Consider the following 22,743-nt stretch of genomic DNA (forward strand, 5'->3'; position numbering starts at 1 on the left):
ATTAGGGTTTGGCCAGAGTAGGCCGTCATTGTAAATAAGAATTTGTTCTTAACTGACTTGCCTAGTTAATAATAATAATAATAATAAATACAAATCTCATTGCATTGCTCACTTGACTAAGGCAAGCAGATCTAACATGGAACAGTCTCCTTGGGTATACGTGCAGTCTAGATGTGTCCAGCCTGGAATGTGATATATGTATGAACATCATTAGTATGTAGCCTAACAGATAAGTACTGGTACAACAGACTACACCTATACAGACAGATGGACAGCCTGGATGTACAAGAGACAGACAGACAGTAGTCTGAGAGTGCTGTGGGGTAGACATTCATTTAGTGTTGGCTTTATTACTGCATACAGATCGATACAGAGAGAGCTAAGGCCTTACGTCTGGACCTAGTAGTTCTCCCTTTCTCTCGATCCACTCGGTGCTCATTAGAAAAGCACCAGGGTCACCTGCTATCTGTGGCAAGGTGGGTAGATTCAATTCCAGGGTAATAGGAACATTATAAACATACACATTTTACCACAGATTAGTAGGAGAAATGTGGTTATACTGTATGTACAATATGCACTGTGTTTATGTAGCATAAGTTAACATTTAGCAATACATGATTCAAATGCTGGATTCTAGTGTTGTCTAGAAGGTTTTACTATATCTGTTTGTATGATTACAAAACTTGCATTTCACTTCTTAAGAAATGTAGATATTCTGCAATTCAATATGTTGTTTATTATTGTAAGATTGATATTGCAAGTTGTGTCAGCAAGCGATATGTCAAAGCCTCCTTCCCTAGCAGCTGTACCAGAAAGTAAATAGAGAAATTATTTCAATTTGTTTACAAATTGTCTACAGTACCTGGCATTGAGGTTAGAAGGTCTTTTATGAGAAACATTTTCAAAACTACTTATTTTTGCTGGGATACTTTATGTTAGCACAGAGCTTTCAGAATGTAGCTATTATTGCTAGTCAAGCAATCCGATTGAGTTTTTTCACCTTTCAGAGTGAATCGGTAAACACGGAGAGTTATAGTCTGTCAGTAAACGATTTTGTTTTTTCACCTTTCAGAGTGAATCGGTAAACACGGAGAGTTATAGTCTGTCAGTAAACGATTTTGTTTTTTCACCTTTCAGAGTGAATCGGTAAACATGGTGTCAGTAAACCACTGAGTTGTTTCACCTTTCAGAGTGAATCGGTAAACATGGTGTCAGTAAACCACTGAGTTGTTTCACCTTTCAGAGTGAATCGGTAAACATGGTGTCAGTAAACCACTGAGTTGTTTCACCTTTCAGAGTGAATCGGTAAACATGGTGTCAGTAAACCACTGAGTTGTTTCACCTTTCAGAGTGAATCAGTAAACATGGTGTCAGTAAACCACTGAGTTGTTTCACCTTTCAGAGTGAATCGGTAAACATGGTGTCAGTAAACCACTGAGTTGTTTCACCTTTCAGAGTGAATCGGTAAACATTGTGTCAGTAAACGATTGAGTTTTTTCACCTTTCAGGGTGAGTCGGTAAACATGGAGACTTATAGTCTGTCAGTAAATGCATCCTTGAACCTGAACTAGAAGACGTTTGGCTGAAAAGAGTTGATTTCATCACGAGAGAGGCGAGAGTGTTGTGTTGTCTCAGAGGACAGTTACTGTTAAGAGGGTGTTTGTTTGTTTTCCCGTGCGTGTCGTCTATTTGTGTGTGAGAGAGAGTATGTGAGATTGTGTGTGCGAGTGTTTGTGTGTTTATGTGTTTTCCTAGGAGACAATACAAAAACAATGACAGCGCTCCTCAAGATGTCATGTGTAATCAGCGCCTCCTAAACGCTGGCGTACGTGACACAACAGCATGCTAGTCCTACTGGCTGGCTGTTATGAGTTTACTGTAATTAATTACATTTGGGACCCAACAAGCCTACAAGGCAAAAAAACATGTATTAGCTATACACACTTATAGTGGAACCAGAGACCAGTTTTGAAAGCATCAGATGATTAGGATTATGTTTATTCAATATTGAATATATTCATACCTGTCCCAATTGAGATAATCCAAAAATGAATCAACTAGCTACTGAACAAGTGAAGTCAGAACAGCAGAACAACAACTACACTCATTGATATGATCTTTAGGAATCACTGTGGAGTATGATGATTAACATTAGGCATTATCTTATTGTAGCCTTTACTTCTATGAATTGATATTTGACATATGTGGTGTGAGGCAAGGTTGTGGGTCAAGTCCATTTCAATTCAGCCAATTAAAAAAGTATACTGGAATAGAACTCCCAACATTGACTGAATCAAAACAGAATCGACTCCAATCTTGGTGTGAACGTGAAGAAAGTAACACAGACTTTAAGGTACCTGGAAGAATACTGTCATGACTTTGACACACAAATACTTGTGAAGCCTTTACTATACCTTCCATCACAGTGAGCTGGTTAACTTCTTGGTGCCTAGAGGAGTGGACTGACTGTGAGTGTGATGGTGACACACTAAACTTGAAACACTGCCTACAGTAGCTTCAATAAAGAGCCTTAAGAACCTTGGTGGTGAACTGACTATGAGTGTGATCATGACACACAGAGAGACTGGTGGTACGGTGACAGACTGGTGGTATGGTGACAGACTGGTGGTACGGTGAGAGACTGGTGGTACGGTGAGAGACTGGTGGTACGGTGAGAGACTGGTGGTACGGTGACAGACTGGTGGTACGGCGAGAGACTGGTGGTACGGTGACAGACTGGTGGTACGGCGAGAGACTGGTGGTACGGCGAGAGACTGGTGGTACGGTGACAGACTGGTGGTACGGCGACAGACTGGTGGTACGGTGACAGACTGGTGGTACGGTGACAGACTGGTGGTATGGTGAGAGACTGGTGGTATGGTGACAGACTGGTGGTATGGTGACAGACTGGTGGTACGGTGAGACACTGGTGGTACGGTGAGAGACTGGTGGTATGGTGAGAGACTGGTGTTATGGTGAGAGACTGTTGCTATGGTGAGAGACTGGTGGTACGGTGACAGACTGGTGGTCGGTGACAGACTGGTGGTACGGTGACAGACTGGTGGTACGGTGACAGACTGGTGGTACGGTGACAGACTGGTGGTATGGTGAGAGACGGGTGGTACGGTGACAGACCGACAGAGAGACTGGTGGTACGGAGAGACTGACAGAGAGACTGGTGGTATGATTAGAGACTGACAGAGAGACCGGTGGTATGGTGACAGACTGGTGGTATGGTGACAGACTGGTGGTACGGTGAGACACTGGTGGTACGGTGAGAGACTGGTGGTATGGTGAGAGACTGGTGTTATGGTGAGAGACTGTTGCTATGGTGAGAGACTGGTGGTACGGTGACAGACTGGTGGTATGGTGAGAGACGGGTGGTACGGTGACAGACCGACAGAGAGACTGGTGGTACGGAGAGACTGACAGAGAGACTGGTGGTATGATTAGAGACTGACAGAGAGACCGGTGGTATGGTGACAGACTGGTGGTATGGTGAGAGACTGGTGGTATGGTGAGAGACTGGTGGTATGGTGAGAGACTGGTGGTATGGTGAGAGACTGGTGGTACGGTGACAGACTGGTGGTGCGGTAACATACTGGTGGTATGGTAACAGACTGGTGGTATGGTAACAGACTGTTGGTATGGTGAGAGGCTGGTGCTATGGTGACAGACTGGTGGTACAAAAAGAGACTGGTGGTACAAAAAGAGACTGGTGGTACAATGAGAGACTGGTGGTATGGTGAGAGACTGACAGAGAGACTGGTGGTATGTTGACAGACTGGTGGTACGGTGATACACTGGCGGTACGGTGACAGACTGGTGGTATGGTGACAGACTGGAGGTACGGTGATACACTGGCGGTACGGTGACAGACTGGTGGTAGGGAAGAGACTGGCGCTACGGTGACAGACTGGTGGTAGGGAAGAGACTGGCGCTACGGTGACAGACTGGTGGTAGGGAAGAGACTGGCGGTACAGTGAGAGACTGGTGGTAGGGAAGAGACTGGCGGTACAGTGAGAGACTGACTGACAACGACACCCAGAGAGAAGAGGAATAAAAAGAGATGACTAACCTAACCCACCTGAGCTCGGCTCACAGGGATCAATGTCCTCGTCATCGCTCGGACACTCCGCAGATGCCACCAGCAGATCGTCCGTCGTCTGGAGGGAAGAGAGAGAAAAAGAGAGGGTTAGGAATGAGAGAAGGGGCAGTTTAACAGTATAATAATGAATAACTTCTGTCAAACTGGTCATGAACGGTTTACACCCCGACATAGTATTAAAGGGATAGTGTGAGATAAAGCAGTTTTTTCTACTTACCCCGAGTCAGATGAACGCATGGATACTATTTTAGCATGCTAGCTGTATCAGTAGACTTCCAGTCATTGTTCTAAATATATTTAGCATTGGTTCCAAAACTACCTCTATCTTCCTTCATACTGGACACAGATACATAAAAATGGAATCCATGAGTTCATCTGACTCAAACAGAGAAATAGAGCGATGAGGAATAGAGAGAGAGAGAGAGGAGAGGAGAGACATTTTAACAGTAAACTGAGATAGATTTCTGTTCCAATCCACACCTCCAAACCCATCACACTATCAATACCCTAGAATCTAAAGGGTTTGATTGAAGAAATCAAGAGAGAAAGACGGATTAGAATGGAATCCTGGAAACTCATACTGCTTAGCTGGGGGATCAAATACAGTTGTAGTCGGCTAACGGTCACAAAAGCTGCTGCTGCAATACACTGCTACCCAGGCGACACCACTGTCCTAACAGAAATGAGATTTGATTATCGAGGAACAATAGATAGTAAAGTTCACAGCAATTGTCAACTCAAACTAAGCTCATACTGAGGAACAGCCAGTGTGCTGAAACAAATAGCCCTCCAAGGGATTGTTTAGTGCCATCACCAAACACCACTGACATTTAGAGGGCACAGACTGGTGGCAGCTTAAAAAAAAAGATTGGAAAGCCCAAAGAGCAAACCTGTGATTGGCTGTGAAAGAAAGTCTACAAAATCATTATATATTTTAGGTGCCATTTCCTTTTACTGTCTGTTTGACTCAATAGAGATTTGACAAAGTCAAGCAATGTTAAGAACAAACTTGGTGGAAAAGGTTGGGATGTAATACACTGTTCCTATACTCTATGTTCAACCCTCGCAACTTACCGCATCTCTCACCCTAGGTTCAACACCCAAGGTCCCACACCCAAGGTCCTACACCCTAGGTTCAACACACTAGGTCCCACACCCTAGGTTCAACACCCTAGGTCCAACACCCAAGGTCCCACACCCAAGGTCCCACACCCTAGGTCCTACACCCTAGGTCCTACACCCTAGGTTCAACACCCAAGGTCCCACACCCAAGGTCCTACACCCTAGGTCCCACACCCAAGGTCCTACACCCTAGGTCCTACACCCTAGGTCCCACACCCTAGGTCCCACACCCTAGGTCCCACACCCAAGGTCCTACACCCTAGGTCCCACACCCAAGGTCCTACACCCTAGGTCCCAGGAATACCTGGGATAGGATAAAGTAATCCTTCTAAACCCCCCCCCCTAAAAAAAAGATATAGATGTACTATTGTAAAGTGGTTGTTCCACTGGATATCATAAGGTGAATGCACCAATTTGTAAGTCGCTCTGGATAAGAGCGTCTGCTAAATGACGTAAATGTAAATGTCCCACACCCAAGGTCCTACACCCAAGGTTCTACACCCTAGGTCCCACACCCAAGGTTCCACACCCTAGGTTCCACACCCTAGGTCCCACACCCAAGGTTCTACACCCTAGGTCCCACACCCAAGGTTCTACACCCTAGGTCCCACACCCAAGGTCCCACACCCAAGGTCCCACACCCAAGGTCCCACACCCAAGGTTCTACACCCTAGGTCCCACACCCAAGGTCCCACACCCTAGGTCCCACACCCAAGGTCCCTCTCACCCTAGCAGCATATACTCTCAGGGAAATCAGGAGAAAAGGGCAAACAAAAAATAGACGACCATCACCGGGTAGAAAGTGAAAAGTGAGTGAGGTGTAAAACATTATGCTGCAAAGTTATTTTATAGTCTAGCCCGGGGCCGTCTGATCAAACCACTGCAGTAAAGGTTGTTTCTTTTGAGGCATATCAGGCAGGCAGCATGGTTAGACAGCAGTGGGCTCTAAAGGAGTGTGTGTGTGAGTTTGTGTGTGTGAATTCAGACCACGACTTTTTCCAAAATGTTGTTACGTTACAGCCTTATTATAAAATTGATTAAATGAATGTTTTTCCTGATCAATCTACACATAATACCCCATAATAACAAAGTGAAAACAGTTTGACATTTTTGCAAATGTATTACAAATAAAAAACAGAAATACGTATTCATACTCTTTGCTATGAGACTCAACATTGATCATCATTGAAATGTATCTACAACTTGATTGGAGTCCACCTGTGGTAAATTCAATTGATTGAACATGATTTGGAAAGAAACACATCTGTTTATATAAGGTCTCACAGTTGACAGTGCATGTCAGAGCAAAAACCAAGCCACGAGGTTGAAGGAATTGTCCCTAGAGCTCCGAGACAGGATTGTGTCGAGGCACTGATCAAGGGAATGGTACCAAAATGTCTGCAGCATTGAAGGTCACCCAGAACACAGTGGCCTCCATCATTCTTAAATGGAAGAAGTTTGGCACAACCAAGACTCTTCCTATAGCTGGCTGCCCAGCCAAACTGAGCAATTGGGGGAGAAGAGCCCTGGTCAAAGAGGTGATCAAGAACCCGATGGTCACTCTGACAGAGCTCCAGAGTTCCTCTGTGGAGATGGGAGAACCTTCCAGAAGGACACCATCTCTACAGCACTCCACCAATCAGGCCTTTATGGTAAAGTGGCCAGATGGAAACCACTCCTCAGGAAAAGGAACATGACATCCCGCCTGGAGTTTGCCAAAGGGCACCTAAAGGATTTTCAGACCATGAGAAACAAGATTCTCTTGTCTGATGAAACCAAGTGCGAACTCTTTGGATTGAATGGCAAGCATCACGTCTGGAGGAAAACAGGCCAATACCATCCCTACGGTGAAGCATGGTGGTGGCAGAATCATGCTCTGGGGATGTTTTTCAGCGGCAGGGACTGGGAGACTAATCAGGATCAAGGGAAAGATGAACGGAGCAAAGTACAGAGAGATCCTTAATGAAAACCTGCTCCAGAGCGCTCAGGACCTCAGACTGGGGCGAAGGTTAATTTTCCAACAGGGCAACGACAGCATGGCCAGGACAACACAGGAGTGGCTTCAGGACAAGTCTCTGAATGTCCTTGAGTGGCCCAGTCAGAGCCTGCACTTGAACCCGATCGAACATCTCTGGAGAGACATGTATATAGCTGTACAGCAATGCTCCCAATCCAACCTGGCAGAGTTTGAGAGGAGCTGCCGAGAAGAATGGGAGAAACTCCCCAAATACAGGTTGTAGTTTGTAGTGTCATACCCATGAAGACTTGATGCTGTAATCGCTGCCAAAGGTGCTTCAATAAAGTATTGAGTAAAGGGTCTGAATACTTTTGTAAATGTGATATTTATGTATTTTTTATTTTAGAAATTTGCAAACATTTCTAAAAACCTGTTTTTGCTTTGTCATTATGGGGTATTGTGTGTAGATTGATGAGGAAAAAACTTGATTTAATACATTTTAGAATAAGCCTGTAATGTAACATAATGTTGAAAAAGTAAAGTGGTCTGAATACTTTCAGAATGCACTGTATGTGTGTGTTCAGTATGTGTGTGTGTGTGTGTGTGTGTCTGTATGCGTGCGTGTGTATATATGCGTGTGTGTGTGTGTCCGTATGTGTGCGTGTGTGTGTGTGCGTATATATGCGTGCGTGTGTGTGTGCGCATATGGCAGCAGCAGGCTCACAGCAGGCTCACAGCAGGCTCTGTCTACAGTTCCTCGTTTTAAATGTACTGTTCGTCTCTTACAGAACCCTGTTAGGAAGGTTTACCTGCAGGGTTTGCCTTGGGCTGTGGATGTGGTGGAGGCTTCTGCTTATTGGTTCTCTGTACACCTGTCATTTTACAAGCTAGTTAGATATCAAGGTTCCACTTACTTCAACGGTATTCAGGTTATTGTGATACGAACTAGAGGTCGACCGATTATGATTTTTCAACGCCGGTCCCGATACCGATTATTGGGGGGCCAAAAAAGCCGATCAATCGGCCGATTTTCTTGTTGTTGTTGTTGTAATAATGACAATAACAACACTACTGAATGAACACTTATTTTAACTTAATATAATCAAATCATAAAATCAATTTAGCCTCAAATAAATAATGAAACATGTTAAATTTGGTGTAAATAATGCAAAAACAAAGTGCTGGAGAAGAAAGTAAAAGTGCAATATGTGCCATGTAAAAAAGCCAACGTTTAAGTTCCTTGCTCAGAACATGAGAACATATGAAAGCTGGTGGTTCCTTTTAACATGAGTCTTCAATATTCCCAGGTAAGAAGTTTTAGGTTGTAGTTATTATAGGATTTATAGGACTATTTCTCTCTATACCATTTGTATTTCATATACCTTTGACTATTGGATGTTCTTATAGGCACTTTAGTATTGCCAGTGTAACAGTATAGCTTCCGTCCCTCTCCTCGCCCCTACCTGGGCTGGAACCAGGAACACATCGACAACAGCCACCCTCGAAGCATCGTTACCCATCGCTCCACAAAAGCCGCGGCCCTTGCAGAGCAAGGGGAACAACTACTCCAAGTCTCAGAGCGAGTGACGTCACCGATTGAAACACTATTGCGCGCACCCCGCTAACTAGCTAGCCATTTCACATCGGTTACACCAGCCTAATCTCGGGAGTTGATAGGCTTGAAGTCATAAACAGCTCAATGCTTGAAGAATTGCGAAGAGCTGCTGGCAAACGCATGAAAGTGCTGTTTGAATGAATGCTTACGAGCGTGCTGCTGCCTACCATCGCTCAGTCAGACTGCTCTATCAAATATCAAATCATAGACTTAATTATAACATAATAACACACATAAATACAAGCCTTTGGTCATTAATATGGTCGAAACTATCATTTAGAGAACAAAACGTTTATTCTTTCAGTCTAATACGGAACCGTTCCGTATTTTATCTAACCGGTGGCATCCCTAAGTCTAAATATTGCTGTTATATTGTACAACCTTCAATGTTATGTCATAATTATGTACAATTCTGGCAAATTAATTACATTCTTTGTTAGGAATAAATGGACTTCACACAGTTCGCAACAAGCCAGGTGGCCCAAACTGCTGCATATACCCTGACTGCTTGCACGGAACGCAAGAGAAGTGACACAATTTCCCTAATTATAAGAAATTCATGTTAGCAGGCAATATTAACTAAATATGCAGGTTTAAAAATATATACTTGTGTATTGATTTTAAAGAAAGGCATTGGTGTTTATGGTTAGGTGCAACGACAGTGCTAAATCATCACCCGTTTGGCGAAGTAGGCTGTGATTCAATGAGAAATTAACAGGCACCGCATCGATTATATGCAACGCAAGACACGCTAGATAAACTAGTAATATCATCAACCATGTGTAGTTAACTAGTGATCATGTGAAGTTTGATTGTTTTTTATAAGTTTAATGCTAGGTAGCAACTTCCCTTGGCTTCTTGCTGCCCTCGCGTAACAGGTAGTCAGCCTGCCACGCAGGCTCCTCGTGGAGTGCAATGTAAGGCAGGTGGTTAGAGCACTGGAGGTAAAGGTAAAAATCTGTCGTTCTGCCCCTGAACAAGGCAGTTAACCCACCATTTGTTCCTAGGCCGTCATTGAAAATAAGAATGTGTCCTTAACTGACTTGCCTAGTTAAATAAAGGTGTTAAAAAAATATATATCATATTTTTTTTTTAAATCGGCCAAATCGGTGTCCAAAAAAAACGATTTCCAATTGTTATGAAAACTTGAAATTGGCCCTAATTAATCGTCCATTCCGATTAATCAGTCGACCACTAATACGAACTAACAAAACAGATCCAAATCAATACAGAGCACCGCTATGAAGTGAAGAAATATGTGAAAGTATAAAAAAAGAATGGATTGAACATAGGATTTCAACCAACTGAGGGTGTAATGCTGGTTGTTAATCTAGAAATGTCCTCTTTTGGTTATAAATGACAATAGGAACCGAACACAGCTGGTTAGATTAGCATCGATCTATGCCTAGCAAATTACAGGTGATGTCATCGATCACTGTCCAATTCTCTCCCAAATGTGTTTTCTTTGTCACTGTAATGTAATTTATAACATATCAAACATGACCTCACCCACATGTCTTCAAGTCAAGTAGTAGATCAGACCTGTCGAATATAGATCAACAAACTATGTTCATATGATCTTTCAGTAGCTAGGAGACCAGACCAAACGAATATAGATCAACAAACAATGTTCATATGATCTTTCAGTAGCTAGGAGACCAGACCAAACAAATATAGATCAACAAACCATGTTCATATAATATTTCAGTAGCTAGGAGACCAGACCAAACGAATATAGATCAACAAACCATGTTCATATGATCTTTCAGTAGCTAGGAGACCAGACCAAACGAATATAGATCAACAAACCATGTTCATATGATCTTTCAGTAGCTAGGAGACCAGACCAAACCAATATAGATCAACAAACCATGCTCATATGATCTTTCAGTAGCTAGCAGACCAGACCAAACGAAAATAGATAAACAAACCATGTTCATATGATCTTTCAGTAGCTAGGAGACCAGACCAGACAAATATAGATCAACAAACCATGTTCATACGATCTTTCAGTAGCTAGCAGACCAGACGAATATAGATCAACAAACCATGTTCATATGATCTTTCAGTAGCTAGCAGACAAGACACATACACTATAGATCAGTGGAGGCTGCTGAGGGGAGAACAGCTCATAATAATGGCTGGAATTGAGCGAATGGAATGGCATCAAACACATGGTTTCCATGTGTTTTATGTATTTGATACACAGGTGTGGGCAATTCCAGTCCTCAAGGGCCTGATTGGTGTCACAGTTTTGCCCCAGCCCCAGCTAACACACCTAAAGATCACCTAATCATGATCTTCAGTTTAGAATGCAATGTGATTAATCAGCTGTTTGCTAGGGATGAAGAAAACATGTGACACCAATCAGGCCCTCGAGGACTGGAGTTGCCCGCCCCTGCATTACACTGCTTCCTCTCCAGTAATTACCATGAGCCCGTCCTCCCCAATTAAGGTGCCACCAACCTCCTGTGCTGTAGATCAAGATGAACCAACCCTGCTCTGCTTAGAGAGTTGTGGCAGAGAAAGCGTTTAAGTTTTTGGTATATTTGAGCTTGATGATTTCTTTGTCTAATGTCATCCATAACATTTCTAACATGACCTAACGCATGAGTCTTCAAGTAGCTAGCAGAACTGCTGAGAGGTTTGTGGCAGAGAGAAAAAGGAGAGGCCCAGGTTGTTTTGTTTTTTAGTACATCTGTTCTCGGTGAGGCTCGGTGAGGCCTGCCTGGGAAAGTCGTCCAAATGTAAATTTAATTTGCTGTGCATGAGTCTGATATACAGTGTCGTCCCAGAGTCAGCCCGGCCAGATGGCAGAGCCAGCGGATCAAGGGAATGCCACATTCATCACTGGGGCGATGTGATTTGTTTTTCCTGGCGGGGGATTCCTGACACTCCCCCTCCTGCAGCTACACTGAGTAGTAACCGACAGACAGAGATCAATACATCTCTCTCCTCTCGCTCTTTCTTTCTGTTGTTCTCTCTCTTTCTCTTTTTTCTGTTGTTCTCTCTCTTCCTCTTTTTCTTTCTTTCTGTTGTTCTCTCTTTCTCTTTTTTCTGTTGTTCTCTCTCTTCCTCTTTTTCTTTCTTTCTGTTGTTCTCTCTGTCTCTCTCTCTCTCACCGTGTTTCTCTCTCTTTCTGTTGTTCTCTCTCTCACCGTGTTTCTCTCTCTTTCTGTTGTTCTCTCTCTCTCTTTCTGTTGTTCTCTCTCTCTTTCTGTTGTTCTCTCTTTCTGTTGTTCTCTCTTTCTGTTGTTCTCTCTTTCTGTTGTTCTCTCATTCTGTTGTTCTCTCTCTCTCTCTTTCTCTCATATGAGGATAATCATGTACATTGTACTTCATGGCTGTATGACCAAATGGACAGGCATGTAATATATTTTACATGTAATATTGTACTGTAAATATCACATCTCAGTTCTCATCTCCAGTAGTGACAGGGACAGTGTCAAAGCACTGAATGTCAAAGCACTGGCAACCATCAGCCAGTGATGGTGTTGAAAATATATAGTATATAGTTTTCCTACCATACGACTCATCTGAACCAAATCAATCAATCTTTGACCCCATCTTATCTAAAGCATTAACCTTGGGCTCTCATACATACATATCTTACACCTGAGACAGAGGTAAGCCCGTAAAACAAACCATAAATGAATGCACATGCCACTAGGCACAGGTATGCCAGGTCGGATTAGTGTGTAGGTCAACATTTTGATGTGGTCTTGACCCAGTCGAAATCCAATAACATTACAGATTCATGGTGTGACCTCTCTCGCGCTCTGATTCTCTCTCTCACAGACCGGTTTCCAATGGGAATCTAATGCTGGCTATGTGAGGGGCTTACAAAAAACATGGTGTCACTACTGTGATGAAAACAGTGACAGCCTCAGCCTAACTTCAGTCCCATGCTATGAAGAAATATATTCATATAATTAGATGGCAACGCGAGGACATAATATACAAATATTTTTTTTTACACCATACTGAAGATATCTCAACCTGATAATTGGAGGGTACACTACACTCTCTCCACCTTTAACCACATTACCATGCTAACAGCATCGTACCCCCGTCAAACACACTCTAGCAGACAAGCATTGGAGCAGCCAGGTAGTAGTCCATTCATCTCTAGTGTTTCCAAAGTGCTGAAAGTAAGGCCTTGGGGCAGGTAGGGGCTCGTTAATATTGTGCTGCAGCCTAAAGTGCTGAAGGAAGCCATGTTCTAGCGTAGTTTAGTGCAGTGTAGGTACTATACAGATACTCATCATTAATCTGATCTCAGCTATAGGCTTTGCTTGTGGCAGATGCAAACATGTCCCAGACACTGTTGGCCAATTACACAAACAAGAAGTACTAAGGAAGGTTCAGGGTAACACGTTACTTAACCGATAGGTAGAGTACAACAGATTAGTCAATGACTACTGACAAATATTCAGCAGCATGACAGTACTAGTGGTAGCTGGTAGTAGCTCACTCCACCAGTGCTTGTGAAAGGTAGAATATAACTGGAACATACTGCAAATGGGAAGGGAGATGCAAAAAAGGATATAGGCTAGATATGCCATCTCTCTGAATAGTTGTCATTTCGTCAGCTATTACAGGTACTTATGGTGGATTGTTATGGGGAATTTGAATGTTGAAAATGCTCACTATGTGAGACATCACCATGATGTCACAATAGCAAGAAAATGTAGTTCCGGGTGGAAAAAGTAGCATTCTGTGCATGGTTCTCTGCATGGTTGTGCTCTGTATTTACAAATCAGTAATCACATAATGTAGTTGACAGTATGGTAAGGAGCCGGCAAAATTGTCTTTCCAACTAATGTGAACGATTGTAAATGTCACAGTATTATCCAGCAGATGGCGGTAGTGAGACAAACTTGGTAGCTAGATGAGTAAAACAATTCTGAAAACAAAAATGCAATGATTGCATGGCGACATGTAGGCTATGGCTTTATGCCAGACAAGTAGCTAGCTATTACACTTCCTGATAACCTTGTAACCCCAGCTTAGCAACACACGTATGGCAAGCTATGGAACCATTATCAGAATTGGGTAAGGAAATATTTGTGTGTTGATGTAGCTACCAAGCCAGCTTATTCATTGAAAACGAGGGTTGTCTTTGCTTGCTAATGTTACATGAGTAACATCTGCATTCATCCATGCGTGCTGGCAAGATAGTCAATGCAATGGCTGAGGCAGGGATATCTAGCTAGCTAGCTACCCCTCACTGGCTGGCAGTTTGTGGTCATTCGGTGTTCAAACAATAGTTAAAAATATAAGCTAGTTAGCTAGTTAGGTAGCTGCGCGCTACAGATGTGCTAGCTAACGTTAACTAGCTAGCTACTCCAACACTGTAATTAACCCTAGTGTAAGCACAGATGTAGGATCTTAATTTGAGCCAGTTTGCTATAGTAGGAAAATAATCCTGCAGCAACAGGAAATGTGAATTACTATGATACATTTTCGTAAAGGAATATCATGACTGAAATCTCTAAGTGGATATTATAAACTTCAGAAGCCTTTTTAAACTTCATATACACTATGTCGTGACTATCATTAATGCGATGACTGGCTATTCATCGAATATTTACATACCACGTTCAATTATTTACGCAATTAAATTAATCATAAAACAATTAATTAAGTAGTAATCTGGGGCACCACGGGGAAAGTTTATTTAACGAGTTACCATTTCCCTAATCAACTCAAAATATCAGAATATCTCGATATCATAGCCGTCATCCATCAATCATTTGCTTCTATTTCAGTCTCATTCTGAATGTAGTAATATCCTATAAATCTACATGAACCCTGGTCTCCATGACGAATCAGCGATACACAAATTAGCTTAGCTATTTATTTACTAACTAACTAAATAATCACACAGAATTACATAAACACACACACAGGATAGATTATACATTGGTTACTAATATGATGCAATGAAAAGTCTCTAGTTGACTAACCTGATATGTTGGCTTGTTACACAATGAAAGGGGGGGAGAGAAAGAGCGGGAGAAGAAGAAACTAAGGAATTCAACTATCGTACATACAGTTGAATAAAACGTTCATTGTAAATATGGATATTTAACACCCTAACAACCGCTCATTTGGATTTAGAAATGCAACACATATTTACGCTTGTATGTCTTTGTCGTCTTGCTCTGTTGAAAACACCCGATCATTCGATAGAAAGTCTCTGGTTGTGTAAGTCTCTGGTTGTCCACCAGAGGTAACCATATCCTTTGTAGTTGTAGTAGGTTGGTCTCGGAGTGTCTGTTAGAACGAATCTTCCAGACGTACCAATGGTCATTCGATAGGGAAATGTTCTTCTCTTCTCATCTTTGGTCGAGTTTCCTAGACTATTTTACATATACAGCTGCAGACTGTGAATGTATGGTATTTATCTTTTTCACTCGTCAAGAGTTCCTGACCATTTGTGACGTATTCAGCTTGCGTTGCACGTATGCTGGTCTGGTAGTCTAACCTTTCGTGACGTCCGGTTCAACACCGTCTGCCTGCTTGGTCTAATAGAGATTTTATTCTTCTCTGTTGGAAGTTTCAGAGTTTCTAACCATTTCGTACATTTCAGCTCACACTGTCCGTCACGCTGGTCTAATGTGAATTTCATCACGAGGGGTTTTAAACACTCTTGCAAAAGGGGGCATTCCAGAACGCCGTCATAATGTCTGTGCTCACGTGGGTGTGGTCACTGTCACGCTGGTATGAATGATTTGAGAGACAGGCGCAGGAATACGTAATATGGGTTTTTATTTCACCCAAATTACAGCATGCCGTGTAAGGGTACGGGAACGAAGAACAAACACGTAATAAAACACACAGTGTAGAAACCCAAAACAACACCACACGGGACGAGACACATCTGCACAATCCACAAGGGTAAAAAAGCCCAAAACACACAGCACAGGTACTCACACGCACCAACGGACAATGTAACAATAATGGACAGCCCAATGAAAACCACAGGGCACATATATACAAATGCTAATCTGTAGGAATAGGGGACAGGTGTGCACAGCTTCCCTGTGGCTCAGTTGGTAGAGCATGGTGTTTGCAAAGCCAGCATGGTGTGTGCAAAGCCAGGGTTGTGGGTTCGATTCCCATGGGGGGCCTGTACAAAAAAAACGTGTGAAATGAAATGTATGCATTCACTACTGTAAGTCGCTCTGGATAAGTGCGTCTGCTAAATGACTAAAAATGTTTTAAAAAAAAAGAAAGTTCTGGAGGGATCTGTGACATCCATGACAGAACTTTTATATGAAAATTTTTTCTCATTTAGCTGGCTAACATCTAATTTCATCTTCTGACAAATCGTTTCATATTTAATCATATAAGGTCCACAACATTTAGATGTAAACCTGACAACTGCGAAATATACACTTATGTTGTTCTACCGTCTTTAATAACATCACAAAATCGTAATGAATTCTTCAAGATTGTTCTTTAAATACCTACGGACCATTCCAAATGTTTGGATTACAGAAATATTGTTTCATTATCCAATCTTGGATGTTACTGTACTACCAAATCTCTCTCTGTTGTAACAAAGGATTTTTAACTTCCATTTCTGCAGAGTGGGGGAGAGAGTTCTTGCAAGGTATTTACGACCGTCATAAAATGGCCAACTTCACCCCCCCCCCCCCATAGGAGGTGGGAGAGAGGGGGCTCTCTCTGATCCTCTCCCAGGATGGAAAGTTATGTCAACTACAAGTTCTATATTTGCAAAAGGGGTTATCAAATTAAGATCCTACATCTGCAAATACTACCCAGTGACATGGACAGACTGGTGTGCCACACAGTGTGAGCACAGGTGTTAGAAGTGCGGATATTGACTGGCTTTGGTCTCTGACACTGATTGAGCCATTCAGACTGATTTGAACCTGGAAGTCTGAGCCGACTCAGTCAGTGGAGAGGTCGTCATTCCTTCAGCTCTGTCACGCTTCTGTTCGATCCAAGAAGATTGATCACGCTTTCCCTTAATTGGACTGGACTGGCCTGGCTGTCCGGCAGTTGCATGGTCTGACTGCCTGTGTGTGGTTTGCTTTCTAGAGGATCAGTGTCAGCAATCCAGCCTGCCCAGCACAGGTTATCTACAACCTCAACACGTACACAAATGCACACACATGTGAACACTGCTGACTGAACACTGCTGACTGAACACTGCTCCAAAAACCCCCATCTCTGCTCTTAGTAGCAAATGCCACACAAGAATCCGCCCCTCACAATTAAGGTAGACGGCTATCAAACAAGGGATATCCAATATAAAGTGATATAAAACTTGCCTCTATATCTCTTCTCTATAACGCAGCAGTCGTGCGGGTATATTATATCCTTGCTAATACATCTTATGAAATCTTCCTCTGAACAATTTGTTTGTTTCTGCCACCTCTCCATTCTTCCAGCTTGACAATACAGAACAGAGGGAAAGCCGGTCCTTTGGGAAAGCTTGGCTGAGTGCTGAGTGCTGCTATAGCTCATCGGTTCTGTAGCAGGAAGCGAGGTGGAGGAGACACCTCTGTACTGTTTGTGTGTGTGTGTGTGTGTGTGTGTCTGTGTGTGTGTGTGTGTGTGTGTGTGTGTGTGTGTGTGTGTGTGTGTGTGTGTGTGTGTGTGTGTGTGTGTGTGTGACACCTTCTTTGTGATGACCTGATGGTAGTGTCAGCTCGTCTCTACAGATCACTGTGGTGTTTCTTTCCCCCACATTGTTTTCTCTCTGGTCTAATTTGATGAATGCTCTCTGGCACACAACGTCTCTTTGGAGACGGACTGAAAGTCAGCAGGTAGGACGTTGAAGACATCTGAAGGGTAGCATTCCAAATGGCACCCTATTCCCTTCAGAGTGCGGAATGCCATAGGGCTCTGGTCAAAAGTAGTGAACTATATAGGGAATAGTGTGCAATTTGGGCCTAACACGTTCTTTATCTGAAGCTCTCTGCTATCCTCGCTTTCATCACTCTCTGCCCGGGTAATGTATCCCACAGAGAATACTGCTTGCTCGCTGGCTGACTGTTGGGCTTTTGTTTTCAGTGTTTTTCTAATTTTTTCCCTGAAAAGCTATTCAGGTTTACTGTACGGTCAATCTGAGCCCCATACTGTAGGCTACTGTACATTTGGGGGATTTGGGCAAAATAATATTGCTTATTTTCAACAATATAAATGACATTTTAAGAAGCAAGGAGGGTGAGAATATATTGCTAATAAAAGATGCACAATAAAATAAAGCACAATTGCCATCAACGCTCCCTCCTTAACTGAAACAAGTGCAGCATAACGAGAACGACAACAGCGGAGATGCCAATTATGAGCGCCTGCGATCTCCTCACAGACAAATCAATCAACAGCAAAAGCAGAAAGCTGATTGGTCATCCGATAGATGTGTGTGTGGTGTCCTCTGCATTATGCCACAGTGGCCAATTTGTGGCCTTGTAGTTTTGCTCCCAATACTCTCATCTCATGCTCTCTCTCTCTGTCTCTCTCTCTCTTCCTTTGTCTATCCTCAGCCCTCCCTGCATTTTATTGACTTCAAACTTAGCAGAATGTGCCTGACCAGTAGTCCTGGCAGATGGCTGATGCTCATCTCTGGCCTAGTGCTGTATACATGCACACAAACACGGATATGGACACACACACACTGAAAACTGCTCCATGGGATGTAGACTGCAGAACCTCTTTGTCTTGGCTCAGAGGACCAGCCTGTTCTGCTTCTCGCATTGCAAATGATCTATAATGGAGGTTAGTAGCTTCTTACAGAATAACCACTTCTCTGGGGATCTGGGGAACTATAGTGACTCTCTGAAATGCCTCTGTCCTTTTCTACAGTATCATCTCTCCTATGTTGTCTCAAGCAGGTAGCTAAGTATCACAAATAATTCACACATAATTACCATTCAGATATGGCAGAGCTGGAATGATTATTACATCGTGTGGTTTTGAAGTTATATGTACTTTAAGAACAGTGACCAGTGAGACCAATGATTCATTCTTTAGACGTTAAATTCAGCAGTCATTTGCATTTATCTCAGCACCCGTTCTTTTGTCAGTTCCATGGCCCCATTTCAGCTGTAGCAGCAAGGTAAGCTGCAGCATTTACTAAACACCACTGACCCTGCACATGTAAAGTAGGCCTAGATATCACAGACATTTAACTACCACAACCAAAGGGTATGGGATCCATACTAGGACAGCATCCGTGGATGTGACTTTCCTAATATGGACACCGCACAGGGTTTTATTAAAAGGTTAAACAACATCTTGTCATCCTCTAAATACTCAACTAAGGAACCCCGGTCCGATTATGTGTCAGAACTTATAGTTTCCAGTTCGCTGATTAAGAAAGAAGTGTGGGAAAGACGCCGGAGGGATATCTGTTCCTAACTTTAAATTGTATTTCCAAGCACTAGCATTTCACCCAATTATAAATTGGTTTAGACATTACTCTACCGCTCCCTGCTTGAGAATAGAGAGAAATATGATACTCTGGAGCGCTGCCTTTCACATCGCCCCAATGGTCCATATGTGGTGTCTGTATCTTTGGCGATATCATGGATAGTAATGGTTTAAGGACGTTCCAAGATCTGAAAGAAGCATTTATATTACCAGGTAACTAATTTCTTCTTTATCTCCACCTTAGGTCAGCTATGCTAGCCTATGGAGTTCCATGGGAAACCCAGCTGTCAAACCATCCAATGATGGAATTTGTATTATCTGGTCTTCCAAAAGGACTAATCTCTATAATATATCAACAACTATTGGAAAGCTCATACTCTAAGATAGCCATTAAAAAAAGAATGACCCAGAGATCTAAATGTAACTGAATCATCCTTTAACTGGACCAGAATATGGAACAATATGACCTTGGCATCCCGTAATCCGAACCATCAATTTTGTTCACAGACTTTATCTAACACCCAAGAAACGTTTTCTAATGAAATTGGCCCCAACTTTCAAACGCTCACTGTGTCCCCTGAATCAGGTAGGCACATATGATGTGGGACTGCCCTGCAGTTAAGTTACAAAGAGCATGAATGTAAATATTGAATGTAAAAATATGTGACTTGCCCTGAGGGAATTGATATGCTGTAAAAAAATGTCTTCTAGAAAACATTTTATTTGAAAAAAAATCACAAAAAATGCAGATAGAAAGATTAAAAAAGTATTTATCCACAATCTGCTCTGGACAAGTCCAGTCCTGGAGTGCCTTAGTGTCTGAACGAAATGAAACAAAAATATTTAGTCCGACTTCATCCAGTGTCCAGAAAAATGAATTTGCGTGGTATATAAATAAGCGCAAGTTTAATAAAATATCGCCTCCTTCGCATATTTTAATAAAATATTTAGGAAACATTTTAATACAAAAAAGTTGTTTATTTTTGTCTCCACTCACCTGGTAAAAAGTTGATTGTGATATGACTAAGAGGGTGCCTGGCCTTCATATGATTTTGAGTGTTATACCTGTACCTGTAACCCCCTTCTGAAAAAAGTATAAACTAAATAAAAAGTTGGTCACAAAAGAAAGAAGGGACATCTTCCATGCAACTCCTTATATTCTTCAGACCATGTCCCAATGCAACACTTTATTTGTTCAGACCATGTCCCAATGCAACACTTTATTTGTTCAGACCATGTCCCAATGCAACACTTTATTTGTTCAGACCATGTCCCAATGCAACACTTTATTTGTTCAGACCATGCGCCATTGGTTCTTATGCCAGTATCATTGATTACCTCCCTCCGACTGGGCTGGGTAGTCTGGATCTCACTAGAGGAGAGATGCACTCTGTCCAAGCCTTATTGGTGGAAGGGTTTCTCTACTGAGCCACTCTCTAACTGTCTCTCCCTCCATCACAACAACACATCATTAGACCAGCAGTGACAGACAGAAAGAGGGAGAGAGAGAGAGTGAGATCAGAGAGGGAAGGAGGGATGGAAGGAGAGGGAGAAAAAGAGAGAGAAAGATCGAGTGAGAGAGAGAGGGCCCAGTTTGAGACACAGACCAATTAATTCTTTAGCACCCCTATTTGTGCCTGTGTCTCAAACTACACCCGATTCCCGATATAGTGCACTACACCATAGAATCATTTTATAGGGGAATAGTGTGCCATTTGAGATGCAACCAGTGTTTGGTCATGGTCTGGTATTTCCTAGGTACTAACCACATAGTAAACAACTCCTGGTGGTCTAATGATGGTTTTTTCTCTGTTTTCAAAACCTCTGGCCCTATTGTCTTCAAACCAGCAACAGATACATACAATGTAGCCGGCTAGTGTAGCCTTAACCGTAAATGACTGGGTTCCAACCTAAGTCTACTGAGCTACAATAAAGCACATTAGCCTGCTAAGCCAAAGGCCTAGGCATTGAAACCATAAACAAATATGGAGTAGGAGGCTAGGACTACAGTGATCACCTTCAGGCAAGGCTTACTCTCATCTCATGTTTCATGTCTATCCATATCATCTCTGTATCTCTCTGCAACGTTGAACACTAAAGCGCTTATCAAAATAATAACATCTGATGATGACATCCACGTGTTTAATCTAGGTCAACGCTGATGAATAATTTACAACCAGATGCTCAATAGATTCCCACTGAACAATACCGGCATGTCGCTAGGCCTGTAGGACTGTGAGTACGGACACACGCACACGCGTGCACGCACACACACACACACACACACACACACACACACACACACACACACACACACAGTATATAGCCTCGCCACAACCTGGGCTCTCGCCCACACACTTCTCTGGTCTGTCTGCATGGCTGGTCTGTCAACATCCCAGACTCATCAACGATAGAGGCTGCGGCCTGCTCATTCAAAGTTCTCCAAAAGTGTGCACTTGCACACTTTGCATCATAGTCTACACAACAGACTCAGAGAGATACACAGGCCATAGTGAAGCCTAGAAGATCACAACCAGACACTATTGTCTCTATCATTGTTCTGTTCTGCTGTGGAACTACATGCATTTGCTTCCACCATCTGACATCCAGTCGAATCATATCCCTCCCTCCCTGTCAAATAGGTTTCAGAATGTTGTCATACACGTCAGAAATGCAATTAAGAGTAATCAAGATGATAACAAATCCAATTAGGCCTCTGCCAGGTAATGAGGTTTGTCATAGGCAAAACCTCATTACCCGGCACTGAGATATAGACAATTATTTAAATGACTATTTCACTGGTAAAGTGGACAAACTGAGAAGTGAAATGACAACATTGAACAGTGAACTATCATCTTTGTGTATTGAAGATCTAATAATAAAAGAGAAGGATTGCTGTTTAGAATTTGGTCAAGTTCGTGTGGAAAAATTGTGATCCATCAATAATGATAAGCCACCAGGTACACACAACCTAGATACTATTCAGAACGGTCAGAACGATCAATGAAATGTTTTGCCTCAACTCAATCACTGGTCAACATGGCAGTCATATTGAAAGTAAAACAATCTGTACATCATGTCTCCTCATCCGTGATTTGATTAGCTTCTTCCCATACATAACAACTATTAAAGAAGAAACAACAGAAGAAAGAGCACATACAACATGTGATGAGGCTATAATTCTCAGCAACAAAAGTGATCAAATTAAGATCCTACATCTGTAGGCTACTCCAACCGAGACACCACCACCTAGTTCAGAGCTAAAACTACCCAATTATAGTCTCATTGCGTTGTATGTGTTCGTTCTTCTGATCTTCTTCTATAGTTGTCATGTATGGGACGAAGCTAACGAAATCACGGAAGAGGAGACATGACGTATAGATTGTTTTACTTTCAGTATGACACCCCTGCCTCATGACAGCCATGGGGGTATTACTAAGCTATAGGAAATTGTTTTAAGAAGGTAGCTGCTGCATGTGAAGTAGCTAATGGGGATCCTAATAATAAACTAAACCTGGATATGAACAAATG

General features: G+C 42.5%; 1 protein-coding gene across 24 annotated transcripts in view; it reads right to left on the minus strand.

The window, feature by feature from the left end:
• Positions 1 to 22,743, minus strand: part of LOC115201553 (neurexin-1a) — a 539,338-nt gene that overhangs the window by 28,294 nt on the left and 488,301 nt on the right. For 15 of the 24 annotated variants that reach the window (XM_029765279.1, XM_029765275.1, XM_029765284.1 and 12 more), the window contains one exon: positions 4,079 to 4,166. In XM_029765279.1, the coding sequence (XP_029621139.1) occupies positions 4,079 to 4,166 (88 nt within the window). The remainder of the gene's footprint in view (positions 1 to 4,078; positions 4,167 to 22,743) is intronic. The other 9 variants (XM_029765293.1, XM_029765294.1, XM_029765288.1 and 6 more) reach the window with 1 other exon arrangement.

This window comes from Salmo trutta, chromosome 10 (genome assembly GCF_901001165.1).
Source record: "Salmo trutta chromosome 10, fSalTru1.1, whole genome shotgun sequence".
In the NCBI taxonomy this organism is placed as follows: Eukaryota; Metazoa; Chordata; class Actinopteri; order Salmoniformes; family Salmonidae; genus Salmo; species Salmo trutta.